This window comes from Antrostomus carolinensis, unplaced genomic scaffold (assembly GCF_000700745.2).
Source record: "Antrostomus carolinensis isolate BGI_N321 unplaced genomic scaffold, ASM70074v2 scaffold28574, whole genome shotgun sequence".
NCBI classification, from domain to species: Eukaryota; Metazoa; Chordata; class Aves; order Caprimulgiformes; family Caprimulgidae; genus Antrostomus; species Antrostomus carolinensis.
Window position 1 is genome coordinate 43750 of NW_010310552.1, and position 22481 is coordinate 66230.

A 22481-nucleotide genomic window follows, 5' to 3' on the forward strand; every position below is an offset into this window, starting at 1 on the left:
CACCTAAAACTGTGCCCACCACTCCTGTGAACACAGGACTCAAATGCACTGACACTGCACACAGCACATGGATACTTTCACACAAGGAAATAAGGCTGTATTCTTCTCATGTAGTTACCTGTTCTTGCAAGCCCTAAATTTCTAGCACATGATTTACCTGAGTAAGGACAGAAGTTCCCATCTGTATTGTACATTCACGCAAATTCCCAAAGGAATCAGCAGATCCATCCATCTACTCAGCTGTGCAAAAACTCTGGCACACACTGGCACACAGTGACAAGCACTCCAGAAACAGTCACCCTTGCAGAGAGTGTGGGGGTCCCTCCCAGCAGGCAGCAAGCTCTACTAATAGGACCCACTGAGCACAGCACTCATTGCATCTTGCCTACAAGGTCCCCATCACCTGCAGCTCTAGCTCAGCTCACAGATCCTCTTTTCCAGCAGGTAGGAGAGTCCTGCAGAGAAGTGGACACTCTGCATTTCATAAGTGATTCACACAAGAGGACTATTTGAATCAAGTTCTTGTATCATGTCCACTATGGTCCTTGACAAGCAGCTAGCCAGCATGCTGTGCTGCTGCCCCAGCCCTGGGGACACTGCAGCCTCCCTGAGCAAGGAAATCTCACTCTATATTGCCAGAGCGAGCTCCTCCCCACCTCTCCCTCCCACCACTGGCCTGCAGCATAATCCCACAGGGTTACAGAGGTGCAGGTACCTCAGGAGGGTCTCCAGGTCTTGGGAGGCCAGCTATTTGTGGGGCCAGTGTTTGACTCATTGAAAGGAGACAGGAAGAAAAACAGAGAGCCCAGGAGCACACACACATGCTCTTGGCAGCAAGGCAGAGTGGGGAGCCAACTTTCCACCCCCGCCTGGTCTGCTCTTCCCTTCCCCTCCCATTCCCCCAGCACACTCCTTCAGACCCCTCCAGAGCTTCAACATCCATATATCCCTGCTAACATGTAATGCTGGGCCCTTTAAGACATTTTAAGTTTCAGTTCCTTTCTTCAGAGGCAGAGGAAAAACAAGCCAGCACTGCGGAAAGACTGGTATTTCACTAATGGGGTCCAGATGTCTTCATTCCACAGACTCTGGGTCCTGGCTTGCAAAACAGGGCAGGGAGAGGCTGTGCCCCCGCTCCTTCCAACTCCAGGGGTGCTAGCCTAGCCTGCACCCTCACCCCACCACACACCTTCTCACCCTGCTCTTTCCCCTGTCACCCACAGCTCTGCCACCAGCACTTCCATCCACACAAGACAGATTCAGCTCCTTCCTTGTTCCTTCTGGAAAGCTGCCAGAGCACAGGGGAACTGGGACAAGAGAGCCCACAGGAGTGCAGGGTGGGGCAGACAAAGCCTCCCCCTTTCCTCCCAGAGCTTAAGTAAAGGAAGATCATAGTGTTCAGCCTTTAAAAACACAGGAGAACATTTCAGGAGCTGTAGAAGACACAAGTTCTCCTGAATTGGTGGAGAACTCTGGACAGACATGCAAAGATAACCCTGTGACACAGGACCATGCACTGCAGACAGCTCTTCAGAATGGAGCCAGCACCACAGGACTGAGGCTTGGGATGGGAATCTCCATGCTCAAGGCTCTCCAAGCTGCCCCTCAAATGCCTCAACTTTTAGCCTGACTGAACTATGGAGTCCAGGTGGACATTTCTTCCTTATTGGGATGGGAATCTCCATGCTCAAGCCTCTCCAAGCTGCCCCTCAAATGCCCCAACTTTTAGCCTGACTCAACTATGGAGTCCAGGTGGACATTTCTTCCTTTCTCCCTCACAACAGACAGTGATCAAGGAGTTGAACTTGGGGAAGAAGCAACTAAAAACATGTGTCCCTTTCCCCCCAGCTCCCACTTAGTTGAAGACAAAGGCTCCTTTCACAGAGGCAGCTCAGACCTCATCAGCACTGGTTCTCCTGTGTGTAAGGGACCAAGGCTGGCAGGGGACTGTTTTCATTAGACAGCTCTACCTCTTGCTATGCAGAAGGAAAACGGTGCAGGCCTCCAGTTGCTATTGACCCCTAAGGCTGCCCTCCCTTAAGAGGGAAGGGAGGTCCAATCCCCAACCCAGGCAACTGGAATCTATCAACAGTTTACACATCCCCACTGCAGCCCTCCCTCCCACTCCCCAGGGAAGAACAAGGAGTTCTGATCATCTGTATTACAGATAGAGCAGCTGGCTTTGATTAAACTACTTGATGTTTATAACCACTCAACCTGCATATGTGACCTAGAGGAAAGTGAAGCCTCCCCAAGCAACTCTGACTACAAAGGGCAGGGGTCTTACAGCAGAGACACTGATTTAGCGAAAGACATTTCAATGCCTGGTTCTTTAATTAGGAAATTGCTGCCTGCTCATCCATAGCAGCACAGCAGTCTCCATGCAGAAAGTGATATTTAGAGGCTGATTCATCACCATATTTGTCATCATTTCCACCTGCTGAGAATGAAATGGGCCCACTGATAACAAACTAGCCAAGAAGCCAGGCCTAGCTGCAGCTCTCAGGCTCACTACTGTGTGCCTCAGAACACATGAGGGACACAAGCCACAATACAAGGCAAAGCAGTTTCTTTATTTGCAATAAGAAACTCCAATCAACTCAATGCATGACTACATCACACCAGGTGTTTTTCATCCCCAAATACATTGAGTGGGGCTAACCCTTTTGATCATGTCCTTACCAAAACCATCCAGCTCTTCTTCCTCTTTTCAAAGTAATCAGAAGATAGTAACCTACCTTTGTTTTGCACAGGAAGCAACACACTGTTGGCAATGATAATTTCAGCTGGGACAGTTCTGTCCACTTATATCATTTCCCACTGAAGCAGAAAGGCACCACAGCACATTACCAGAATTCCTAATATTCAAGAAGCTCTACAGAATAGGTCCATGTTCCCATCAGTGATATTCCACACAGCTGTACTTTTGATCAGCAGTACTCTAACCATTCACAATTCAAACAATTTTACAAGTGATGTGATAACTGGCATGTTCAATATAGAAACATTTTAAAAAGACATAACTGCTTTGCAGGTTTAACAACTGAATCCTGGAGTGGTTAAGTGATTTACTCAAAGTTAGAAGGAGCCAGCACCTGAGCTACAGCTTCAGGTCCACAGCTCCTATTGCTATGCTCAGAAAGGAGATAGCTTTTTTCCTGTGACCAGGAGAGATCCATTAAAAACCTCTGCCATAGTCCTTCAGGAAACTCATCATAGCTTCCCCACAAATACCAAAAAATCTGAATCTTGGAATTAACCCATCACCCCCTTGATCACAGCTGCCACAGCAAGACAAATAAAGGTCAAACTCATTCCAAGTGTCTGTCAACTTTCTGCTGAGCCAGGGCTTCAAGCATAGATGTTAATTCTTGTGTGTCAAAAAAGCCACGTTCACATCAATTCAGAAATGCTCAGCAGTGCTGAGACCACAGGGAACCCGGCCCAAGGATGGTTTCAGCTTGTGTCACAAGCTACAGACAGTGCTCAGAAGATCCACTGTTAACACCTTGTGAACCAAAACCCTTATCCTCATCAGATACCCAAGACTCAAGTCATGGAGTTGAGCTACTCACCTCATCATCCTTGTACCAGGAGAGGTTCTCTGCTGTCAGGACAAACCAATACTCCTTGGAGCCACCCTTCATGATCCCAATGTTGTTGATGGTGAGCCAGCCCTTTCGGATGACCTACGGAGGTGGAAGCAGTGAGCATTATCGAGGGCCCTAAAAGCCTGGCTTTAGGTGACAGAGGATAGACCAGAGTGTACCCCTACACACAGAGTAGTATGGAAAGACAAGGAACACCGTGCTCTCTGCTGCTGCCAGAAGAGCCCCCCACTCAACTGGCCAGTGAAGGTCTTTGCCTCAAAAGGGCCAGGAATAGTATAAAAAGGACGCAGGAAGGAACCTGGCAGTGCTATGCATTATACTCTGCCAAGAGGAAAGGAATGCATGAAGAACTGCATCAAGAGTGCCTTGGACACTGGTACAACCTCCAAGCACCAGATCACAGCAACACACCCAGAAAAGGCCATGCCTAGAGAAAACCAGGACACCAGCACACTGCATGTGTGGAGTGCTTCACCCAGACTAGGGTGGGGTGAACCAGTTCAAGAAGAGGAGATGGGCAAGCAACCCAGAAAGAACTGAGTTTAGTAAAAAGGAGACACTAAGTATAAGAGAACAAAATGGTGCATCTGGAATTAGTACCCTGGACTTCAGTATACCCAGGTATTTGAGTAGTCATGTTAATATAAAGCAAAACAAGTTCCTTTAAGTTTAGTCTGTAAAGAAGCCAAGCTATTACCCTCTAGGGAACTCCAATTCACCAAGTGCTGGTTTAGAACCTCACACTAATTAAATGCAAGTATATGTCAAGCTTATATGCATTAGCTTTTATATGTATTACTGCACTGTTAACACCCAAAAACATCTGCATGCATTAATGCACATGTACCTTGTCGTATGGATTTGCTTGTTGAAAACAACCTGGCATTGAAAAACCATGTGACTGCATTGCATACTAGCAAGTGGCACTGTGTGAGCAGCCTGCCGTGGAGGTACACAATCCTTTTAATTGTCAATTTACCCTATAAAGGTAAACGTAGGATCATTGGATCTTCACCTCATGTCTGCTGCTAAACTCGAGATAGTCCTATTCTGTCTGTGGACAGGAGGGGGCAGCGAAACAGAACCACACATCCTTGGATCACTGCTTTTTATCCACCCACTCACAAGATGTACCAGCAGTTCTGAATTTCTCCTCAACATACTACTGTTTCACCTCATTTCTGCTTCACCTGTGTCTAGTGCCAACTGCCCTCCTCTCCCCATTCAACAGCAGAGGGAATAATTTGTCTAGGCACTATTCTTGCTTCCCAGATGCAACATTAATGTTCATTAGCACACCCTGCTGAGTGGCCTTCTACTCACCAGGATCTCATCCTGCAAAGGGGAACCATAGCAACAGCAGCAGAGCAGAGAGCAGGAGAGGAGCAAAGAGAGGAGAGATTGTTACTAGGAGAAGAGAGGCTCAAAAATAAAATAAATTGGAAGCTGGTACCAAATCTTTTACCCCAGGTGTTAACAAAAGCAACCCCCATCCCAAAAATAAAAGTCTGCTATCAGGAAAGCCGAAGCACTTTACAGGTAGATCCAGAGTTTGCCCTTTGCGTGGCTCTTCTGTAAGGTCCACTGCACAGGACAGGGCTCCCTACAGCTGCTCTGAGATCCCATGAAATGGATGGTTGGCCAGCCCAACCTGCCGACCTACCTGCCTGCCAACAGTACTGAAAGAACCTACATGTTTATATGCAGGGAAAGGTGTGTTATAAAGAGAATGGATGTCAGGAGTGAATGTCTTTAAAAAGACTAAGCAAAAGCATTTGCTTCCATTCTCTATGAAGCTGCTTGTAAGACTCTCTACAAGATCTTCTAGCCTAGGTGGCCTTGCCATGTGCCCAGTAAATCCATGAGAAAGCAGTATTAGCCTCTTTTTAATTGTATGTACGCTCCTTACAGGTCCTAAAGGAATAAGGGAACTCCTCCCCTCCACTGCTGTCTTTTCCTATGGGTGTGTTCTCACATATACCCAGTGCAACCATGGCTCTGATCTCCCTTTGTCTCCCTGTACAGAGGTTTAAGTATTTCCAGTGAAGTTTTCCAGAAGAAAGTCCATGAACTCTCTTGAAATCCCTTTCCAGAAAGTAGATACCACTGATGGGAAAGACAACTAGAAAAGACAATTCTGTTCTGCAACAGTTCAGACCTGGTGTTCTGTACCCCTCAGCAGAAGAGTTAACACAGTTCATAAAGGGGCTGAAGAAACAGATTTACAGAACATTAACAGGGATTTCCACCAGAAAAACAAGACCAGATCTTGATTATCAAGCATCCATTTCCCTCTACAACACTTTCCCTCCATTGCTGCCACATGCTCAGTTCTTCCTGACTGCAGTGAGCCTAAAACACTATCCTCCAGGTATAAATGGAGTTTGATGAATTAAAAAACCAAACAACTTGGAGCACTGCTGCATCCAGCCCAGCACTTGTCCACCTGGTAGCTTCCAGGTAGCAAACATGTCCTTCTTGCAGCAGTGAAGGAGATGGAACTTGGCCTACCTGGTTGCCAGCTGCCTTCTTCTTGCTCATCTGGCTGCTCCTCTGCTGAGCACTGCAAACAACAGCAGAGACATTCAAGACCCCTCAGGCTCTTCTTGATTACCTGAATACAGCTCCCATCAGATAACTTCTAGAGTGAGTTCATGCCCCTCACCACTGGCTTCCAAGCCTTGATAAACCAGTCTATTTCCATCTGCTCTCTCAGCCTAGTCTAGTCTACTCATCTCACTCCCACCTGAGCCACACTTGGGTCACTAACCCTCAACTTCTGCTCTTTTCCCCCCTGACACAACCCTACTACTCTTAACCCCCTTCTACACATCCCTATTCTCCTCCCAGCCTTGCAATACAGAGCCACTGAGAAACAAGTAATAGTGAGAGCTGAACCATGTTTTGGGACCACAGCATCCGTATCCATCTTTGCAACCCATTTACTGGAGCAGCTATAGGACAGAGCCACAGGAAACACATGCAGAGAAGAGGTGGCAATAGGATGTAGGTGCTTACTTGGCAAAGCCAATGAAATCCTCATGGTTTGTGTTCATGTAAGCCAGCTCGATGTCTATTAGAAGCATGACCTGCCAAATAGAGGCACAGACAGAGCAAGACAGACATTAGTGACTGACACTGCCAATAGTCAGGGGCAGACAGAGCCCTGTGCATTGTTGATCTGATCAGCTCTTTGCAACCAGACACCCCTTGGCTCAGGCACTTCTAGCTTAGACTGTCCTTTCAAAGGTGTCCCCCACCCAACCTCCCCTCCCACACACACTCCTGATCCCCTACCTGATCTTTGGTCCTGCCTTCTCTCTCACGGATGTGAGTAGTAACAATCCTCTCCATCTCCTCACGCAGATGAGGGTACTGGCTGAGCTGCAGGAGAGAGAAAACACGTGCACATGGGAAAAGGAGACACAAAGGGGGAAGCAGCCCCCCACATGTATGCATGCATACCCACACCCTACAATCAGGTATTTTTAAGGGAAGTTCTAGAAAGCTGGACTTGCAGAGATTTTTCCAAGATCCTAGATGTCTGTTGGAGGCAAAGTTCATTCCCTCCTGCTTTGGGCTTCGTAGAAAAGCCCTTTTCCCTCTTGCAGCAACCTTTCTGCCTCACTGAAGACCTGCTCCAAACCCACCACATTCTTCCTGGCATGAGGCTCTTGACAAACCCCAGATGTAAATGCCTGTTGGGTTTTTCCCTTTAAAGTGAAAAATTTGTCTAGGTGTTCAACATCTCATTGTAGTAGGCTAAGTAGGTGAATGGCCTGTTGCTACAACCTCCTATATCCTACAGGAACTCTCCCTGGTAAGTGAGGTGGATTTCAATCCCCATTTGCTGAGGCACTAAGTGAAAGCATCTGGCCTTCTCCATCAACATCTGCAAGCAGAGACAGAGGATCTGACCAATTCAAGGGAACATGTCTTCAAGAAACACTATGCTCTGGGCATCCAGCTGCTTCTACCTGCTCTCCACCTGTGCTGGGGCAGGATTACATAGCTGACATCTCTATTCACATTGTACCTACACCACACTTTTTGCCACATTACTGTGGAGGGAATCCTTTCCTGCCCAGATGTAATGAGGACTTTACTAGCTGTGATGCAAAACAAGAATATATCAAGAGAATACATGAGAAATGCTTCCAAAATCAGCACTCTTGAAGCCCTCTGGGTTTCACACAGCACCTACATACTTGCCTAGAGTCATAAGCCTCTGTGATTTCAATAGCAGTAACTATGTCTGTCAGGTCAGGCCCAGCACAGTCAAATGAAACTCATCCTCCAGATCAAACCCTGCCTATAACCTGTGAAATTGCTTCCTCAATTTTTTATATTACCTCCAATTTAACTATAATGTCTAAGAGCATTTCCTAATCAGGCTTTTATATCATCTCAAGGAAGTGTATAAGAAAAAAGTAGTCTCATTTCCCTATGATCTATACTGCATTTGTTTTGTGCCTCCAGTTTACATGAGAGCTTCTTCTTAAACTGGTTTGTCCTTTCATTCTGTATACATAAGCAATTATAACACACTAGAAGGAACTGGCTCAAAGTGTGCAGCATCACTACTGGAAGCCAGATCCCACACTAACCAGCAACAATATTCCTAAAATCTTACTACAAAGTCTTCCAGCACCATTGCAGTCAAGCAAGGTGCAATAGCTTGAACTGAAACTGAGGACTAGCTTTGACACTGCCCATTTTCAAATGTGTGGTTTGTTTTGAATGCCAATGACCCTACAGATGCAGGAAAAAACAAGTGGAATTAGTGTTCCCCACCACCACCTTGTCTTGAAAGCACAAACTGGGTTTTCTCCATGATCTTTATGGTTCAGGCAGCTGGTTGCTTCACAGACACACAGGCAAGGCTTCCTGTTTTCTTTTGGGGGTTGGCAAAGGAATGATGGACAAGTTAAATCAAACAGAAAAAACAGGAAGTTGGAAAACCTCTAAGCAAGTCTCAGCTTCTTTGCTTCAAATTAAAAAGTCAAACAAAAAAACCCATCTAAACTCCCCTCACCACCCCACTCCCAACCAATACAAATGCACACAAAGTGCAAAACAAGTTGTTTATTCAGCATCCAGGTTATCCAGCAACATTCATGTGCAAAAAGAAATTGGCAGCATCAGTCCCCATGCAGGAGCTTCCAACCCCAAGCACGCACAGGAGAAGCAGGGGTGGGCAAGGAGAGAGGACACAGACAAGCCACAGGATGTCACACCACTAGGGGACATGCAATAGGGGGTCAAGGAGTTATCACCAGCAGTACAAACAGCACCCAGAAATGCCATGACTCTGAAAGACAGGAGAGCAGGCGACCCTTCAAAGGGTTAAATCTGTCAGCCTAGGATCATGTCCCAGCTCAAGTAGGTTTTCAATCCTGTTTTAGCTGTATTTGCCTGTTTAATCAAAATACAAGCTTACAGCTCTCTTTGAAAACCAATTTGTTCCAATGTTCCCTAGTTCCCCTCTTTGCAGATTCCAGGAGTCCTTGCCAGCACACCAAAGATCAACCTTTAGCTGAAGCATTGCTGACTCGCAAGACCTTCCTGTACTTGTGAGATGCTGCAGTGCAGTCTGGCACAGAAGGTTCCTGCTTTTGGAAAAACACTAGCTAGAACGTTATCCTCCTAAATGTAAGGGCTTACATGCTTACACCAGCATTCTGTTGATTTTGGAGTTACTCTCCAAACTTAGGCAACTGGAAGAAGGTCAGAATCGGGCCATTCAGAGAACAGCTGTTAATGGCTACCTTCTCTTCAGCTCTCAACTTTGTCCAATAGTCAGGAAATGGTCAACTGCAAATCTTTTTGCCTACAGGAAAGCTGTACTTCTGCAGACAGATGGGTTTGTCACCTTCTGTGTTTTTTTGTTTTTTTTTTATTAAGAGTCTTGTGTTATTCCATCTATGCAGCTTTATCAACTGCACATACAAAGATTTCTTCACCATCTGGGGTGAAATGAAATAATTGTGACAGCACACAAACAATAACACACAATAGTTCAGGACAGCAACAAACCAAGGCTACAGGACTGTTATGCTAATTCAAGAGGTGTCAGCCCAAGCAGTCTTCCTTTCAAGAAGCCTTGCAGGACTTCTAGTGAGTTTAAAGGTTTTTATTATCTGAAAGGCAGCATCAGGCCACAACACAGGAGGCTGGGTATTAGCTTACAATTAGCATCAGTCCTAAATAGCCTTTTCCAGATGCGTCCCCTAATAACACATGCTCTTGTCCACATCAAGCAGTTAGGTCTATAACATGCAAGATAAATATTGCAAATTAACTAATGCCCCTGTGCTGTTACTACCTTATGCCATCAAACCCCATCTCAGGTTGGCTGCTATTTAAAGTGGTCTATAGCAGTTACCATCTACTCTTTCAGAGGGAGATACAGGCAAGATTAACCTTTCACTACATGTAGACATTTGATTTTAAGCATTACTAAAGCCTTCTTTTTATTTTCCAGTACTATTGCTATATATTTTCATTTAGGCCATTATTTCACATCTTTAACATCTGCTTCCCTGGCCTCTCCAGGTTTTATTTCAGCCACTAGTCTCCTACAATGTCACTGCTACTGTCACCTTCCTTACAGGATTATCATGGTTGCAACACTCTGGAACATCCTCATGGGGTCCTCCACCATATCACAGCTTAAAATCTACAGAGCAAGTGAGTATCCAGCCACTCTAACTACATGGTCCAATAGAGAAATTGGAATTCAACACTCTTGAGGTTTTCATAATCCTTCTCCCTCCCCACCAAGAAGGGACATCTCCAGCCAGATATAGAAAACAGTGGAAGCAAACCCACCAAAATAAAAAACCCACAAGAGAAACAGGCTGCAAAGGAGTTATTCTGCCTGGCCACATCAGCCCCCACAATCTGGCAAGAGCAGGACTCTGGGCAGAACTCAGGGCACATCAGAGATATCTCCTTAACAGAGGCAGAGGTGAGCTCTGTATTCCTAAGTACAACCAGAGCTTATTAGCTCAGCTCTTGCCTTCACTCTGAACTCATATCAATTCTTGTCTTCCTTTCCTTCCCAATTTAGACATTTCTGTTGGTGAGTCTGGCTGTAACCCTGGAAGACAGGAATTTTAATTTTTAAGTCTTAAAATAACCCATGAAACAGCCCTTTCCAACTCAGTTTCCAGAACATACTTCTGTTCTGCCACAGACATGTTTCTGGCCCTTCCCTGGCAAGTTTAACACCAATTGCCACATCTGCCTTTTTTTTTTTTAAGGAGGCATGTGGTGCCCTCGCCTGGAGGAAGCCAGCCTGGGAAACAAACCCACTCCTGCCCCAGCCTCTGAGCAGCATTTGACACCCTCCATGTCACACAGGGCAGTTTCCCTCTCTATCTGCTGCTGCCCTCTGCTCCGCTAAGGCTTCACAGCACACAAGAAGTACCCACACTACCTCCCACTGAGCACAGTCCATGGAGCAAGAGATCAGGAGAATGATGCAGAGGGTGTAACGCCTGGAAAAGCTTTCCCCTCCCAAGCCTTTTGGGACAGTAATCTGTTGACTGAATCTCTCTTGCAGAGTATCTTGCACCTCAGATTTTTTTAATTGACTGTTGTTTTGTGTATGCTGCTGTTCAACACAGTTCTGCAGACTAGTCACACTGTGGTGACACAAGGTCTTTTTCTAGGGTATCTGAATTTTTTAAGAGGGTCCCAGAAAAACCAAGGAAGAAGTTCCAAATGCACAGGCAGTGGCAGAGCAAACAGGGCTTGATCTACACTTAGGTGAATGCACTGAGCCAGAGGAATAAAAGGGTATGCTAGAATAACCCACTGGATCCCAGCTCACTTCTCAGCTAAAGAGCCCATCAGCTGATGCCCACTTCTCTTGGCCTGCTTTTAAACTGCTCTTATACCTGCAGGTTGTTGCCCTCCTTTATATCCATTTTCTCTCACTAGGTTTGATGGAGTCCCTGGGGTGTGTGTGGAGAAATAACATGGAAGTGTGTGGGACGGGAGTGGGCATTGACCTTTCTTTGCATTTTTTTTGTTTCTTTACCTTTTCGCTACACTTTCTGATGGTGGATGTGAGCTCACTCACTACCATATCCACACACTTCAGACTCGGCTCCTTCAACTTCTGCACCTGCTTTTTCACTATGGCTTCAAAAGCGAGGTCAGGCGTGAAGAGACCCGTTCTGCATGGCAGAGGCAGGGTGGGAGGAAGCAACGAGGAAGAAGAAAGCAAAGCAGAGAAAGAGCAGGAAGGAGGAGGAAAGAGAAGGAAGGAAAAGGGAAAAAGAGAAAACACAAGGCAAAATGAGAAGTGAGATCGTGGTTCATTCCATTAGTTTACTGAACCAGGTGAGCATTGCTATGGGGCCTGTGCACTGCCAAGTATCAGGAGAGTCTACAGGCAAATGGAAAGGGCAAAGGGGAATGAGGTAGGAGCAGCTGGGCCAGTGAAATGGTGAGCTGTCAAGAGCAAGATGAATGGATGGAACCCCTCAGGGATCAAGTGATCTCTTCCTGAAGGAAAGCTGCTTTAGATTTTAAGACAAAGCTGCTTGCCACAGTGAGCCACTGCCTCTCTTCCTAGAGGCTCACCATGCCTCATTTCCCTTTGTCTCCAGCATTCTCCTTTCCTTCCCACTGCAGTTATCTCCCCTTAATATTTTCTTTATTCCAGTTGCAGGAAGCCTGAACAGGAGCCAAGCTAAAACTTGCAGAGGTCTGTCACTTGCATCTTGTTTTGGCAGAACTGAACTGATGTTTCTCAGTTTCAGGGATTCAGACAAACTGCTCCACTTATGAAGCATATTTCATCTCACTCACCTTCCCTGCGACATTAACTTCCTCAGTAAGAATAGATGTACCCAGTATTTATATCAAACAAGCTACAGGGCATCTGCAGCTATACAAAGCATCAGACCCAATACAGGCCTGCTGGGGTTTATAAGGAAGTATTAATTTCCACTATATAGTATTTAAGTGGCCTCTATTCTCAGTGGCTCTGTTATGAAAGAGCAGGACATTCACAGAAACCAAAGTTACTAAAATATGGCCAAGATTAATCCAGTTCAAGACTACTGCACCCAAAGTTTTACAGCACATCTTTAACACTTCAGAGCTTCTACCAAGATGCTCTTTGTTATACAACTTGAGTTACCTGTTTTAAGCATGAGGCATTACTGCTTTGTGAGTGCTTTCAAGGTGACAACGTCCCCTTGACGTGGGCTGGGCATACTGCCTTTCTAAAGGTAGTTAATAGTCAAACCTGAGGTGCATACAGCTAACAACCAATCCAGAACTATCTATAATTAACCACCACCTCATTTAAATTAGGTATTTCATCTCATCTTTCACATCTCTATGGATAGATAACAGCTGCAAGACCCCAAGCAACACTCGTATTAAAACACTCTAAAAATACACATTATAGGACCTACAGCTAGTCTGCCTTTTAAGCAGCAGAGAGTTGGAATATGTTAGAGGACTCAGCTTCACCCAAGATTCTCTCTCAAGGTGCCAACAATGCTCCTTTTGAGCAAAGCAAGTGCATTTCCAGAGTTAAGTTCACATCCTCTGACTCAGCAACAGTTTCTTACTAATGCAGTTGCCTCGCTAAGCTCAATATACACCATTTCCCTCACCAGACTTGGGGGGCCTTGCACAAAAGTAATTTTTAAAAACAGTCCCTTCTAATACCCAAGTATCACCTGAACAACAATATTTTGTTTTGCAGATACAAAATTGTAACCATGGCTACTAGAGCAGCTAGCACTGAAGTCAACCATCAAATTCTTAGCAGTAGGATCTAAGCTAAGCCTGAATGCTTTAATCTTGAATCTGTGACATTTCCCTCCACCCCTGTGGTCTCTTCCCCTCCCTTATTTCCCACCCTGCTGCACCCACCACCTGATCACTTGAGGAACCTGCCACTGTCAGAACAGATGGTCCATTCTGAAATTGTCAGTAAAAGAAGAAGCAAAAAGAAACAATGAAGAAATAAGTGGGAAATGGAGGGAAGGACGCAAAGAGAAAGAGTGAATGGGAAATTCAGAATAGCAACCAGTGGATGGAGAACAAATCAAGAGAAGCTTCAGAAGGCATGAAAAAAGAGGGCCCTTCTGATCCAGTTAGCAAGCAACTCTGGATACTTGGCAGCCCAAGGGCCTGTGCTTACCTGTCGCCAGGCTCTAATGGCAACTTTCTGGGTGCTCCCCACAGTCACACACCCCAAGAGAGGACAGCAGGACAGAAAAAGGAAGCTCCTCCAGCACTCTAGAAACCTGAGCAATTTCTCACTGCATCCACTTCGCTTTCCCAGTCTGTCCTGGGGGGCAAAGCATGCGCCTGCATACCCGAGTCCTTCTACAGAGGCTCTTGGCTCTAAGGACAAGGCGTTTCTGCAAGCGATTGCGAGTATCACCACTTGGGCACCTTTCCCCACCCTTGCAGGGACAGGATGTCAAGACTCTCCACACACCTCCTGCAATGCCCATTTACCTGCATCTGAGTAACTAGTGGTGATTCCAGTCTCCAGTGCCCAGACCACCATCCTAACCAAGGTGCCTTTTCACCAGCACCCAGCCCTGCCTGAAGCAGCAAGCCATGGCTGAGAGGAATGGCACAAGTCTTCTTGTCTTGCTGCCTTTCAGGCCCAACCTCAGAAACAATTGTTGCCATATCCAAAGGGCAGAATCAAGGCAGGTTCCCTCCCTCAGCCCCAAACACCAGTATGGATTCCAAAGGGCAAAACCTGAAGACCTCTCTTTCTCAGAGAGATCAGGAGGACTCCAGAGGTTGATGGACATTTCTAACTTGCTTCTTCTCAGCCATGTGCTGCCCTTCCAGAACAGGATATGGACCAAGCCAACCAGAAGCCAAGCCAAACACCACAGGAACATTTCTCTGCAATACAGCCCACAGCTATAACTCCTCCAGCCTTTGAAGTTCAGCCCCATGTACCCCACCAGCAGCACCCAAAGCCTAGTTTGGCATTAACCCTCTCACTCCTACAAGAACAGGAGGGAGAAAATTTAAATCCCAGTTTCTGGCTTGGAAAATAAACCCAGATACTAAATTTGAAGTCAAATGTGGCCACATAAGAAATACCAATTGGTTTTAGAAGGAATCAGGAGACTGAGGGGTGGCAGGGACATCTCCAGCACCCCTCAGCTCTCAAACATTCAGGGAGCAGGGCCATGGCCCATGTCCCACAGGTCTTCCCCTCCTGTTTGGCTTGTTGGCTGGATGGCCCCAGGCTGGTACTGCTCAGGTCTAGTCATGCTGAGGAGGTGGTTAGAAACACCGAGTGTGGCTGCAGGCAAGTCCCTGCCCAGGTCACAATGCTGCGCTGCAGCCAGCGAGCAGGTGAAAGTGCCAGCTCCATGCTGCCTCTGGTTACCTTCTTGGTGCACTGTCTAACGGTATTGATTAACTCCGAAATGACCATGTCCACGCATTTCAGGCAAGGTTCTTTAATCTTCTTCACCTGCTTTTTCACAATGGTCTCAAAGGCCATGTCGGGTGTGAAGAGACCGGTTCTAAACACCCAGGGTGGGGACAAGAGAAGGCAGGAGGGGGAGAGGGGGCAAGGAGAATGTCACAGCATTACATACACATCTTGGAGCAGGCACAGCCATCACTGAAACCCGGCACGCAGGGCTGGGGAGTGTCATGTTCCCCGGACAAGACCTGACTGGAGCCCATGGAAAACAGGGGATGCTCGGCACCTCCCAGGAAGGAGATGCTGAGGGCAAAATGGATCCCAGCTGGACAGCCATGGCCAGGCCACCATTCACCTCAGCCACCAAGCCTAAGGGCTGACCCCTCTCTGCAGCACATTTGATCTCAGAGTTGTGCAGCAGATGGGACGTGGTTTTTGAAAGATTTTTTTAATTATTAGGACACTAACATATTTGATACCCTTTATCAAGGTCAGCTAGTGACTGAGCAAAAGAAAGGAATGAAAACAAATCTAGGTCAGTATTTATTCAGATCCCAGTGCTCAGGAAGGACTCTGACGGGCACCAGCCCCTGCCCACCTTCCCAGTAGCAGCACAACTCAGGGTCTCAGGGCTATGCTATTGTCCCAAGGGGAACATAAGTGTGTTTGCTAACTATGTCCTGGGGCCATTGGGATCCTGGTGACAGGCACCCCGATGCTCCCTCAGATCTCTAGGGGAGGAAGTGTTCAGTATCAACAACTGTTTTGAACAACTAAGTACAGAGGCAGAACCAATGTTTTAATTTTAATTAAATGAAGGAGTAGTATGGGCTTGCATCCCTCTTTCTATCCTTTCTTATATCAAGACACAAGGAGGAGGGAGAAAATGTCTAGTCACCAAGGCAGTTTTACCTTTTAGGCTTCTGCAACTCTCACATGGGAAGAGAAAGAAAAGCAAACTGACTTGGATGATTGTCCCTACTCCCAGATTCAGGCCACCGGGGTGGTCCAAAGAGGTTATCCCTCCCCTTTGGCTGACCTACCGTACCTTTGAAGTCTTCAACTCCATTTGAAAGGTCTAGAGGTATTTACAAGGCTATGCAGCCAATGGTCTGCCTAGTGCGTGATACGTGCCTGATACCATGGATGTTCTTGATGGCATAGCTAATCTCCCGTCGCAGCTCCTTCTCATCAAACTCCATCTGCACCAAGAGAGAACTTTATCAGAAACTGTTGGACATTTATTTGCACAACCCTAGGATATACAACAGCTTTAAAGAGAAGAGGTCCCATCCTCATGTGACAGATGAAATATTAGCCCAAGTGTTGGAATGGCTAAGGGCCTCCATTTACAGATGCCAAGCCCAGCAGCTCCCAAGGAATTTTTTTTGAGATAAAGCAATAGGACTGAACTGCAGGGATGGCTTTCTAAAACAAACTGGGTTGTGTCCCAAAATTTAGCATGATTAGATTTAGCATTAGGTCTTGGCAGTTGTTTTTTTTCAGTGAACACCACCAATAGATTTACAATTCACATACAAAAACATACTATCCAACCCCAGGCAGGCTCCTGTATTTCACTTAAAAGGCCTCATCTTATTAAAATGCAAAAAAGGAACTAAAATGCAGAAAATCCAGGAGTAGAATGATTTGGCTCTTGAGTTTGTTCTAACTGACACTCAAAGTTTTTCCATACCACTTCAGACAACAGTAACAGATAACAGGCAAGAAGACAAAGTGCATCTCAGCAGCACAGGGAAGCAGTACCTTCACCAGTTCAAAAGGGAAACGCTCATGGAAGATGCGATTAATCCTAGCTCCTCCTGACAGCTCATAGGTATCAATTTGGTCTCCAGAGCCTTCAATGCGTTTCTCAAAGTCCACAGCAAACTGCTGGACCATCCTGAAAGAAAACAAAAAGCATGAAATAGAAGTCATGGCTGAGTGGTCACCTCCAGGGAGGGACGTGCAGCTGAGGCCACTCACTGAAGCAGAGCTTTGGTCTTGCGAGCAGGGTCATCAGGACGAAAGTTCTTGTACTCCTCCACCTCCTTCTCAATGGAGAGAAGCTGGCTTTGGAGCTTGTTCCGCAGCCCTGGCAGGGTGTCACGGATGTGGTTGGTCAATTGCTGCATAAGAAGAAGGTTTAAGATGATGATAAACTTCTAGGTGGTTACTAGGAAGACTTTGCAACCTCTGCACCACAAAATAGAGGAATGCTCCTCTCTCCTGTGTTCAGTCCTTCTAAGTGGTCCTAGTAAGAAGTCTATCCCAGGGCAGGTACTAGTTCTGAGCTGGGTGCATCCTGCCTCCCTAGCTCCTGCACCACTCTATTCTTGACAAGGTGAAAGGAGTCAAAACCACTAATGACACTCTAATAAGAGTGTTTCCACAGAGCACAGCTGGGGAAAACACCAGCTTAAAGATTAATATTTAAATAAGGAGGAAACAGGACAAAGTAATTCTTTACTTAAAGGAGGATGTCAAGGGAGCAGAGAGGGAAGCAACAAATAAGTTACTACTGTATGAGACAGGAGATAAGACAGCCTTAACAGATGAGAAAATGACACCAGTATCACATTTAAATCAATCTTTGCAGCTTACTGTTAGGTACAGAGACCACTAGAAATTCAGAAGGCATCTTTTAGCTTAACTAGAAAGGCTTTGCATTCTGATAGTGTAAATGCCAGGAACCAACTATTGATCTTTGCACCAGTGTCACCGAGAGGATGAAGCAGTGCTCTCCCTTTGGTGTGCAAGCTCCATTATTGGTCTTAATGTGTAATACTGATATAGTGAAACACAAGTCTGGCACACTCCATAGGACCTGGCACCAAAGTGCCTTCTGTGATGCAGAGAAGGAAGAGTTAACCAATCTCCACAAGTCTCACTGCAACAAAACAACTTAGAGTATTTATCAGTTTATTGACCACAAGTTCTAGTTTTTCTTGTCTTCTTCCATCTCAGAAGAGCCCCGATGGTCAGCCCAGCCATTCTTGTGACATAGTGTGCAGCACTTCTTAACTGTTGACAGTACCTGGTTCAGTACTTTCTGCAGGTAGGGGGTTCCCATGCGATCAGCCATGTGTCTGTAGGCTGGGTGGGAGAGAAAAAATTTTCTCTCTGCAGCAAGAGCTGCCTGAATGTCCTTCTTGCCATCTATGTCCTTCTGACTTCTGTTCACTACACCAATGTAACCTGTAAGAGTGGGGTTAGAGATCAGATGGTTGCAACTATGAGAATATAAATGGGACTCAGACTGAGAAGGAAGGTGCCCATCTGGCAGTGCTGCAAAAGGGGAATTCTAGTGGCAACACATTATTAGGAACCAATTGGAAGAGTTTAAAATTACAGTTTCCTCTGAATGACCCAGGTTCTGATGTTTTGGTATGCAGGACAGAAATTACTATGCAACTGAGAATTAGGTTATTTATTACTGTTCCCCCAATCACAAGCAGACCCTAATCTCATTCATTTGAGACTCTTACAGTCCTTAGGATAAGTATTTTGCTATGGCTATACACAGCATGTATCACAGTCCAAAATTATTTCATCTGATATACTATGGTAATCTCATCTAGATAAGAGATGAGGGGAGTCTTTTAGACAGGAGTTCCATTTTTGCAGCTTGCATTAAAAGTAAGGAATGAGAAAATAAAGAGCATAAGGCTACGCTTCTGCTAGGACTACTTATCAAGGTACAAAACCCAAAAAGTTCCTGTTAACAGCATGACTGATCCCTGTTCCCCAACTTTCACAGTTACAGTTTGGAACAGAGATGGCTTAATCACAAGTTGTAACAGATGTTGCAGGAAGGAGATGCCCTGGAGGAAGGGGACAAGGCCAGGTCTTCTCACATAGGGAAAAGAGAGGAAGGAGATCATGGACAAAGCACAAGGAAACCTACCTCTGCGAAGAGGAAGCAATTTATTTTCTAATACATCTCGTGCATCAGTTCCTTCATCCATAAGATCCAGCTTAGTGATGACTCCAATAGTGCGTTGCCCTATGGAAAAAACACAAACACACTTTATCAAGCAAACAACTCATGTAATATTTTCCTCTGTTCACAGAGCTTCCATGTTGTCCAATTTACAACCCAAGAACACAGACAGGAACCCATAGCTACTGGGCTAATCACAGCCAAAAAGGTAAAAGGAAAATCAGGCCACTATTTAGTAATGTCATACTAAACTTAGAGATATTTACCTTGAGGATCCACCTCCTTTGCAACCTTCAGGGCATCAGAATTGGCCAGATCTGAGTTGGCTGGAGATACTGCCAGGATGAGGCAATTCTCTTTGGTGACAAACTGCATGAGCATATCTCGGATCTGAAACTCGATGTCAGGGGGCTGGTCTCCTACTGGGACTTTTGTCATACCTGGTAGATCCACCAAGGTCAGGTTCAAGACTAGACATAGGAAACAGGAGAGTGTTGAGGTAGGAATGTTCTGGTCCATTAAGTACCACCTGTAGCTTTAGTGTCTCCAGTATATAATAGGCATAACAGATGCACACAGAGAAACACACAGAGCTTTCTAATTGCTTTGTTACTGCTTAATACGAGATAGTTGCTAGTTGTTACTAGTCGTGACTGTCCATGATCTCATCCTCCTTCCCTTTAAATTACTTGTTTTCACACTGATCACAGAAACTGTGCCCTCAAAGTCCTTCCACATATGCTACACTGAAAGGGAAGGGATTACGTTACATTTTTTCACTTCATAATAAACACTAAAGAGTCAGAAGAGCTGGTTCCACTCATTAAGAGTTGTCACTGGTATTGAAGGGCTCAGTCCTGCCACCCTTATTCAAGGGAGCCTCCTGTCAAAGTCAGCTGGGCCTTCTCCTGAAGGACTACAATATGCAGCTCTACAGCTGTTTAATTGTCTTGCTGAAAGAAAGACTTAAAACTAAAATCAAGCACAAGTTCTACCCAGCCAAATGGTATGTAGCACTGGGCTGCTGCTTTCCAAAAAGTGCCCATACAGCTGTTCACATTTAAAGAGCTGGCAAATTTGGGACCATGGTGCTCCCTTGTTTAAGCAGAATTCTTCCAGTGATATCAGTGACATATGACATAGGCACCACCTGGAAAGAACTATACCAAGTATGTATTTACATGCTGCAAACAGAAGGCAAGTGCTCCTCAAGAAAGCCACTCTCCCTATCTTTTTTTTCTCCATTTATTTGCCCAGGAAAGCAGTAAGCTAAGTCAGAAAGCAGGGAGAAACAACAGCTCTTCACTGTAATGCCCACACTGATGGAAAGGAACAGCCTCAGGAACAAGTTTCTGCACAGACATCAGTGGCTTTGAGGAGAAGTTCTGCTAGCAGTCAGATACTTCAGCTGGCAGACAAACCTGTTTCAGCAGCATGGCCAAGGCTGGCAGTTTGATACCACATGGCACAGGCACATGGAGATTAAAGTCAAAACCAAGCACGCGCCCCATTTCATCTCTGTTCTTTCTGCCTTTACTTCATGACAAAGCAGCAACCTGCCTCATCTATCTTCTGACTCAGATGCTGCATTAAGACTCACCATGGGGAGAGTAGACTCGAAGATTGATGGGCACAGGGGAAATCCCTTTGTTGGAGCCAGTAACACGATCCGTTTCAGCCTCAATCTCCAAACGGATCTCCTCAAAATCAGTGAATTTCTTTCCTTTGCAGTGTAGGAACTCACCATATTCTATGTAAACAAAAGCAGAGAGGCAGAAAAAGTAACTGAAATGAAACAGTGTAATAAAAACATCATGTTCCAAAGCAAAACAAAAAGACAGTTGAACGGATGAAGTCTGGCAAGGGCCTTTCCCACTAGGACCTGGCAGGTTGGCATAGAAGTTACTGCAGTCACATTATCTGATCAACATACAAGATAATTCAGTTAAGCCCAGCATCTTCACAATCTAGCTTTTGTCTCAGCAGAGGTAGCATCCTGACTTATCTTCATTCAAGCAATAATTCAGGACTTTCTCTGTGGATAGTAGGCAAACTTAGCACACACCTGCCTGCAGCAGTGACTTCCACAGCTACGCTGGGAGACAGCTTGGTAAGCAGGAGCACTTGAACTAGCTCTGTATTAAAGTGCTGGGGGTAAACGACAGACTCATTACAGAACGAGAACAGATTCAAAAGAGTCAAGAGGGGAAAAAACAAAACATGCCACAAAACCTTATCTTGACACAGTTCTGAATTGGTGGTTGGGGTTTTTTTGTGTGCCAATCCTTGAACAGGCTAACCAATCCAAGAACCCTCCGTTGCAATTTTAAAAGTATCTTAAAAGTCAAATTGCCTCCTTACTGTAGAGGAGAGGACTGATGTGGATAGATCAAGTTCACCAGACAAGAGAGGCAAGAGTACCTTGAGACATTCACTTGCCAACTCCTGGATGAGATCTTAACTTATGTAAGGGGAATGGTAATGAAAATATCCTGCCAGTAAGTAGCATAACCAGTGAACTGTCCAAAAGACCAGCAACAGAACTATGTAGTCTTTCTTCTCCAGGTCCCCATGTTCTCACACTGGGTTTTCAGTTCATTCAATCATCTCACCCCCTTATTTCAGTACGTTAGCAGGGTCATCTGGCTTTTAGGTCTTGCCTACTTAGAAGAGTCACAACTGTATAGGCAAAGGAAAATTGTAACAAGTGTGTGCATGGACCCTTGCCTAATAAATTAAAATAACTAAGAAGCATTTTGCTTCTGAACACTTAATGCATCAGATGTTAAACAGGTAGAAGTGAAAACCAGCTGCAGGTCATTTTTACTGGGGAAAACTCTTTTTTCCACATTGAGCATGGCCACTGAACAAATAAGACCTTTCTTGACTAAGACAGCAATCCAGCTGGACACACATGGAAGGTAGCTCACATACCTGTGCTGGAGTTTACCAGCTGCAGAACCAGTGGGCGTCTGGTTACGATGCCAGATCCACGTGGCAGAAAGTCTCTGAAATGAAACAGGAAGTTTCAGATGAGTGAATGATTGTTTCCTTCCCTTTTCACAGCTTTTCCGCTTCTGTAAACATTCACAGATTCTAACAGAGATTCTCAGCCATGGGCACAAAAAAGTTTAAGGCACTAAAACCAAGTGCTCCTCCCTCAAGGAGGATAAGAGCTTCTTGTTCTGAAGAAGCCTATACTTGCAGCACATCCCTTCTAATCCTCTCTGTAACAGCTACAGCTCCTTCAGCTCATGTTCTGAGCTAACCAACAAGCTCATTTAATATAGCCGGCTGTACTTTGGAAAAAATTCCATCTCTTTCATCACAAAGAAAAAGAGAAGTTGAAGCAAAGCCTGAAAACTAGCGTGCCTCCTTTTGACAAAATACAGTTATCCAAACTACCACAAAATCATTCACATCCTGCACTTTGGGGCTTGAGAGGACACCGCACTGTTCCGGTGTGCAAATACCACATGATACATCT

The 22481-nt window shown here is 45.5% G+C and overlaps 1 protein-coding gene across 1 annotated transcript in view; it reads right to left on the reverse strand.

The window, feature by feature from the left end:
- The window catches only part of DNM1 (dynamin 1), a gene marked incomplete at its 5' end in the record, with an annotated part of 42512 nt that extends 20422 nt beyond the window's left edge, over positions 1–22090 (reverse strand). Inside the window, 14 exon segments of the mRNA XM_029084623.1 lie at positions 3576–3689; positions 4935–4946; positions 6123–6174; positions 6630–6700; positions 6909–6995; positions 11659–11797; positions 16186–16253; positions 16819–16954; positions 17038–17180; positions 18089–18249; positions 18959–19057; positions 19261–19464; positions 20595–20744; positions 21929–22090. Of these exon segments, the coding sequence (XP_028940456.1) occupies positions 3576–3689; positions 4935–4946; positions 6123–6174; positions 6630–6700; positions 6909–6995; positions 11659–11797; positions 16186–16253; positions 16819–16954; positions 17038–17180; positions 18089–18249; positions 18959–19057; positions 19261–19464; positions 20595–20744; positions 21929–22090 (1598 nt within the window).
- Between the last annotated feature and the right edge of the window lie 391 nt (positions 22091–22481).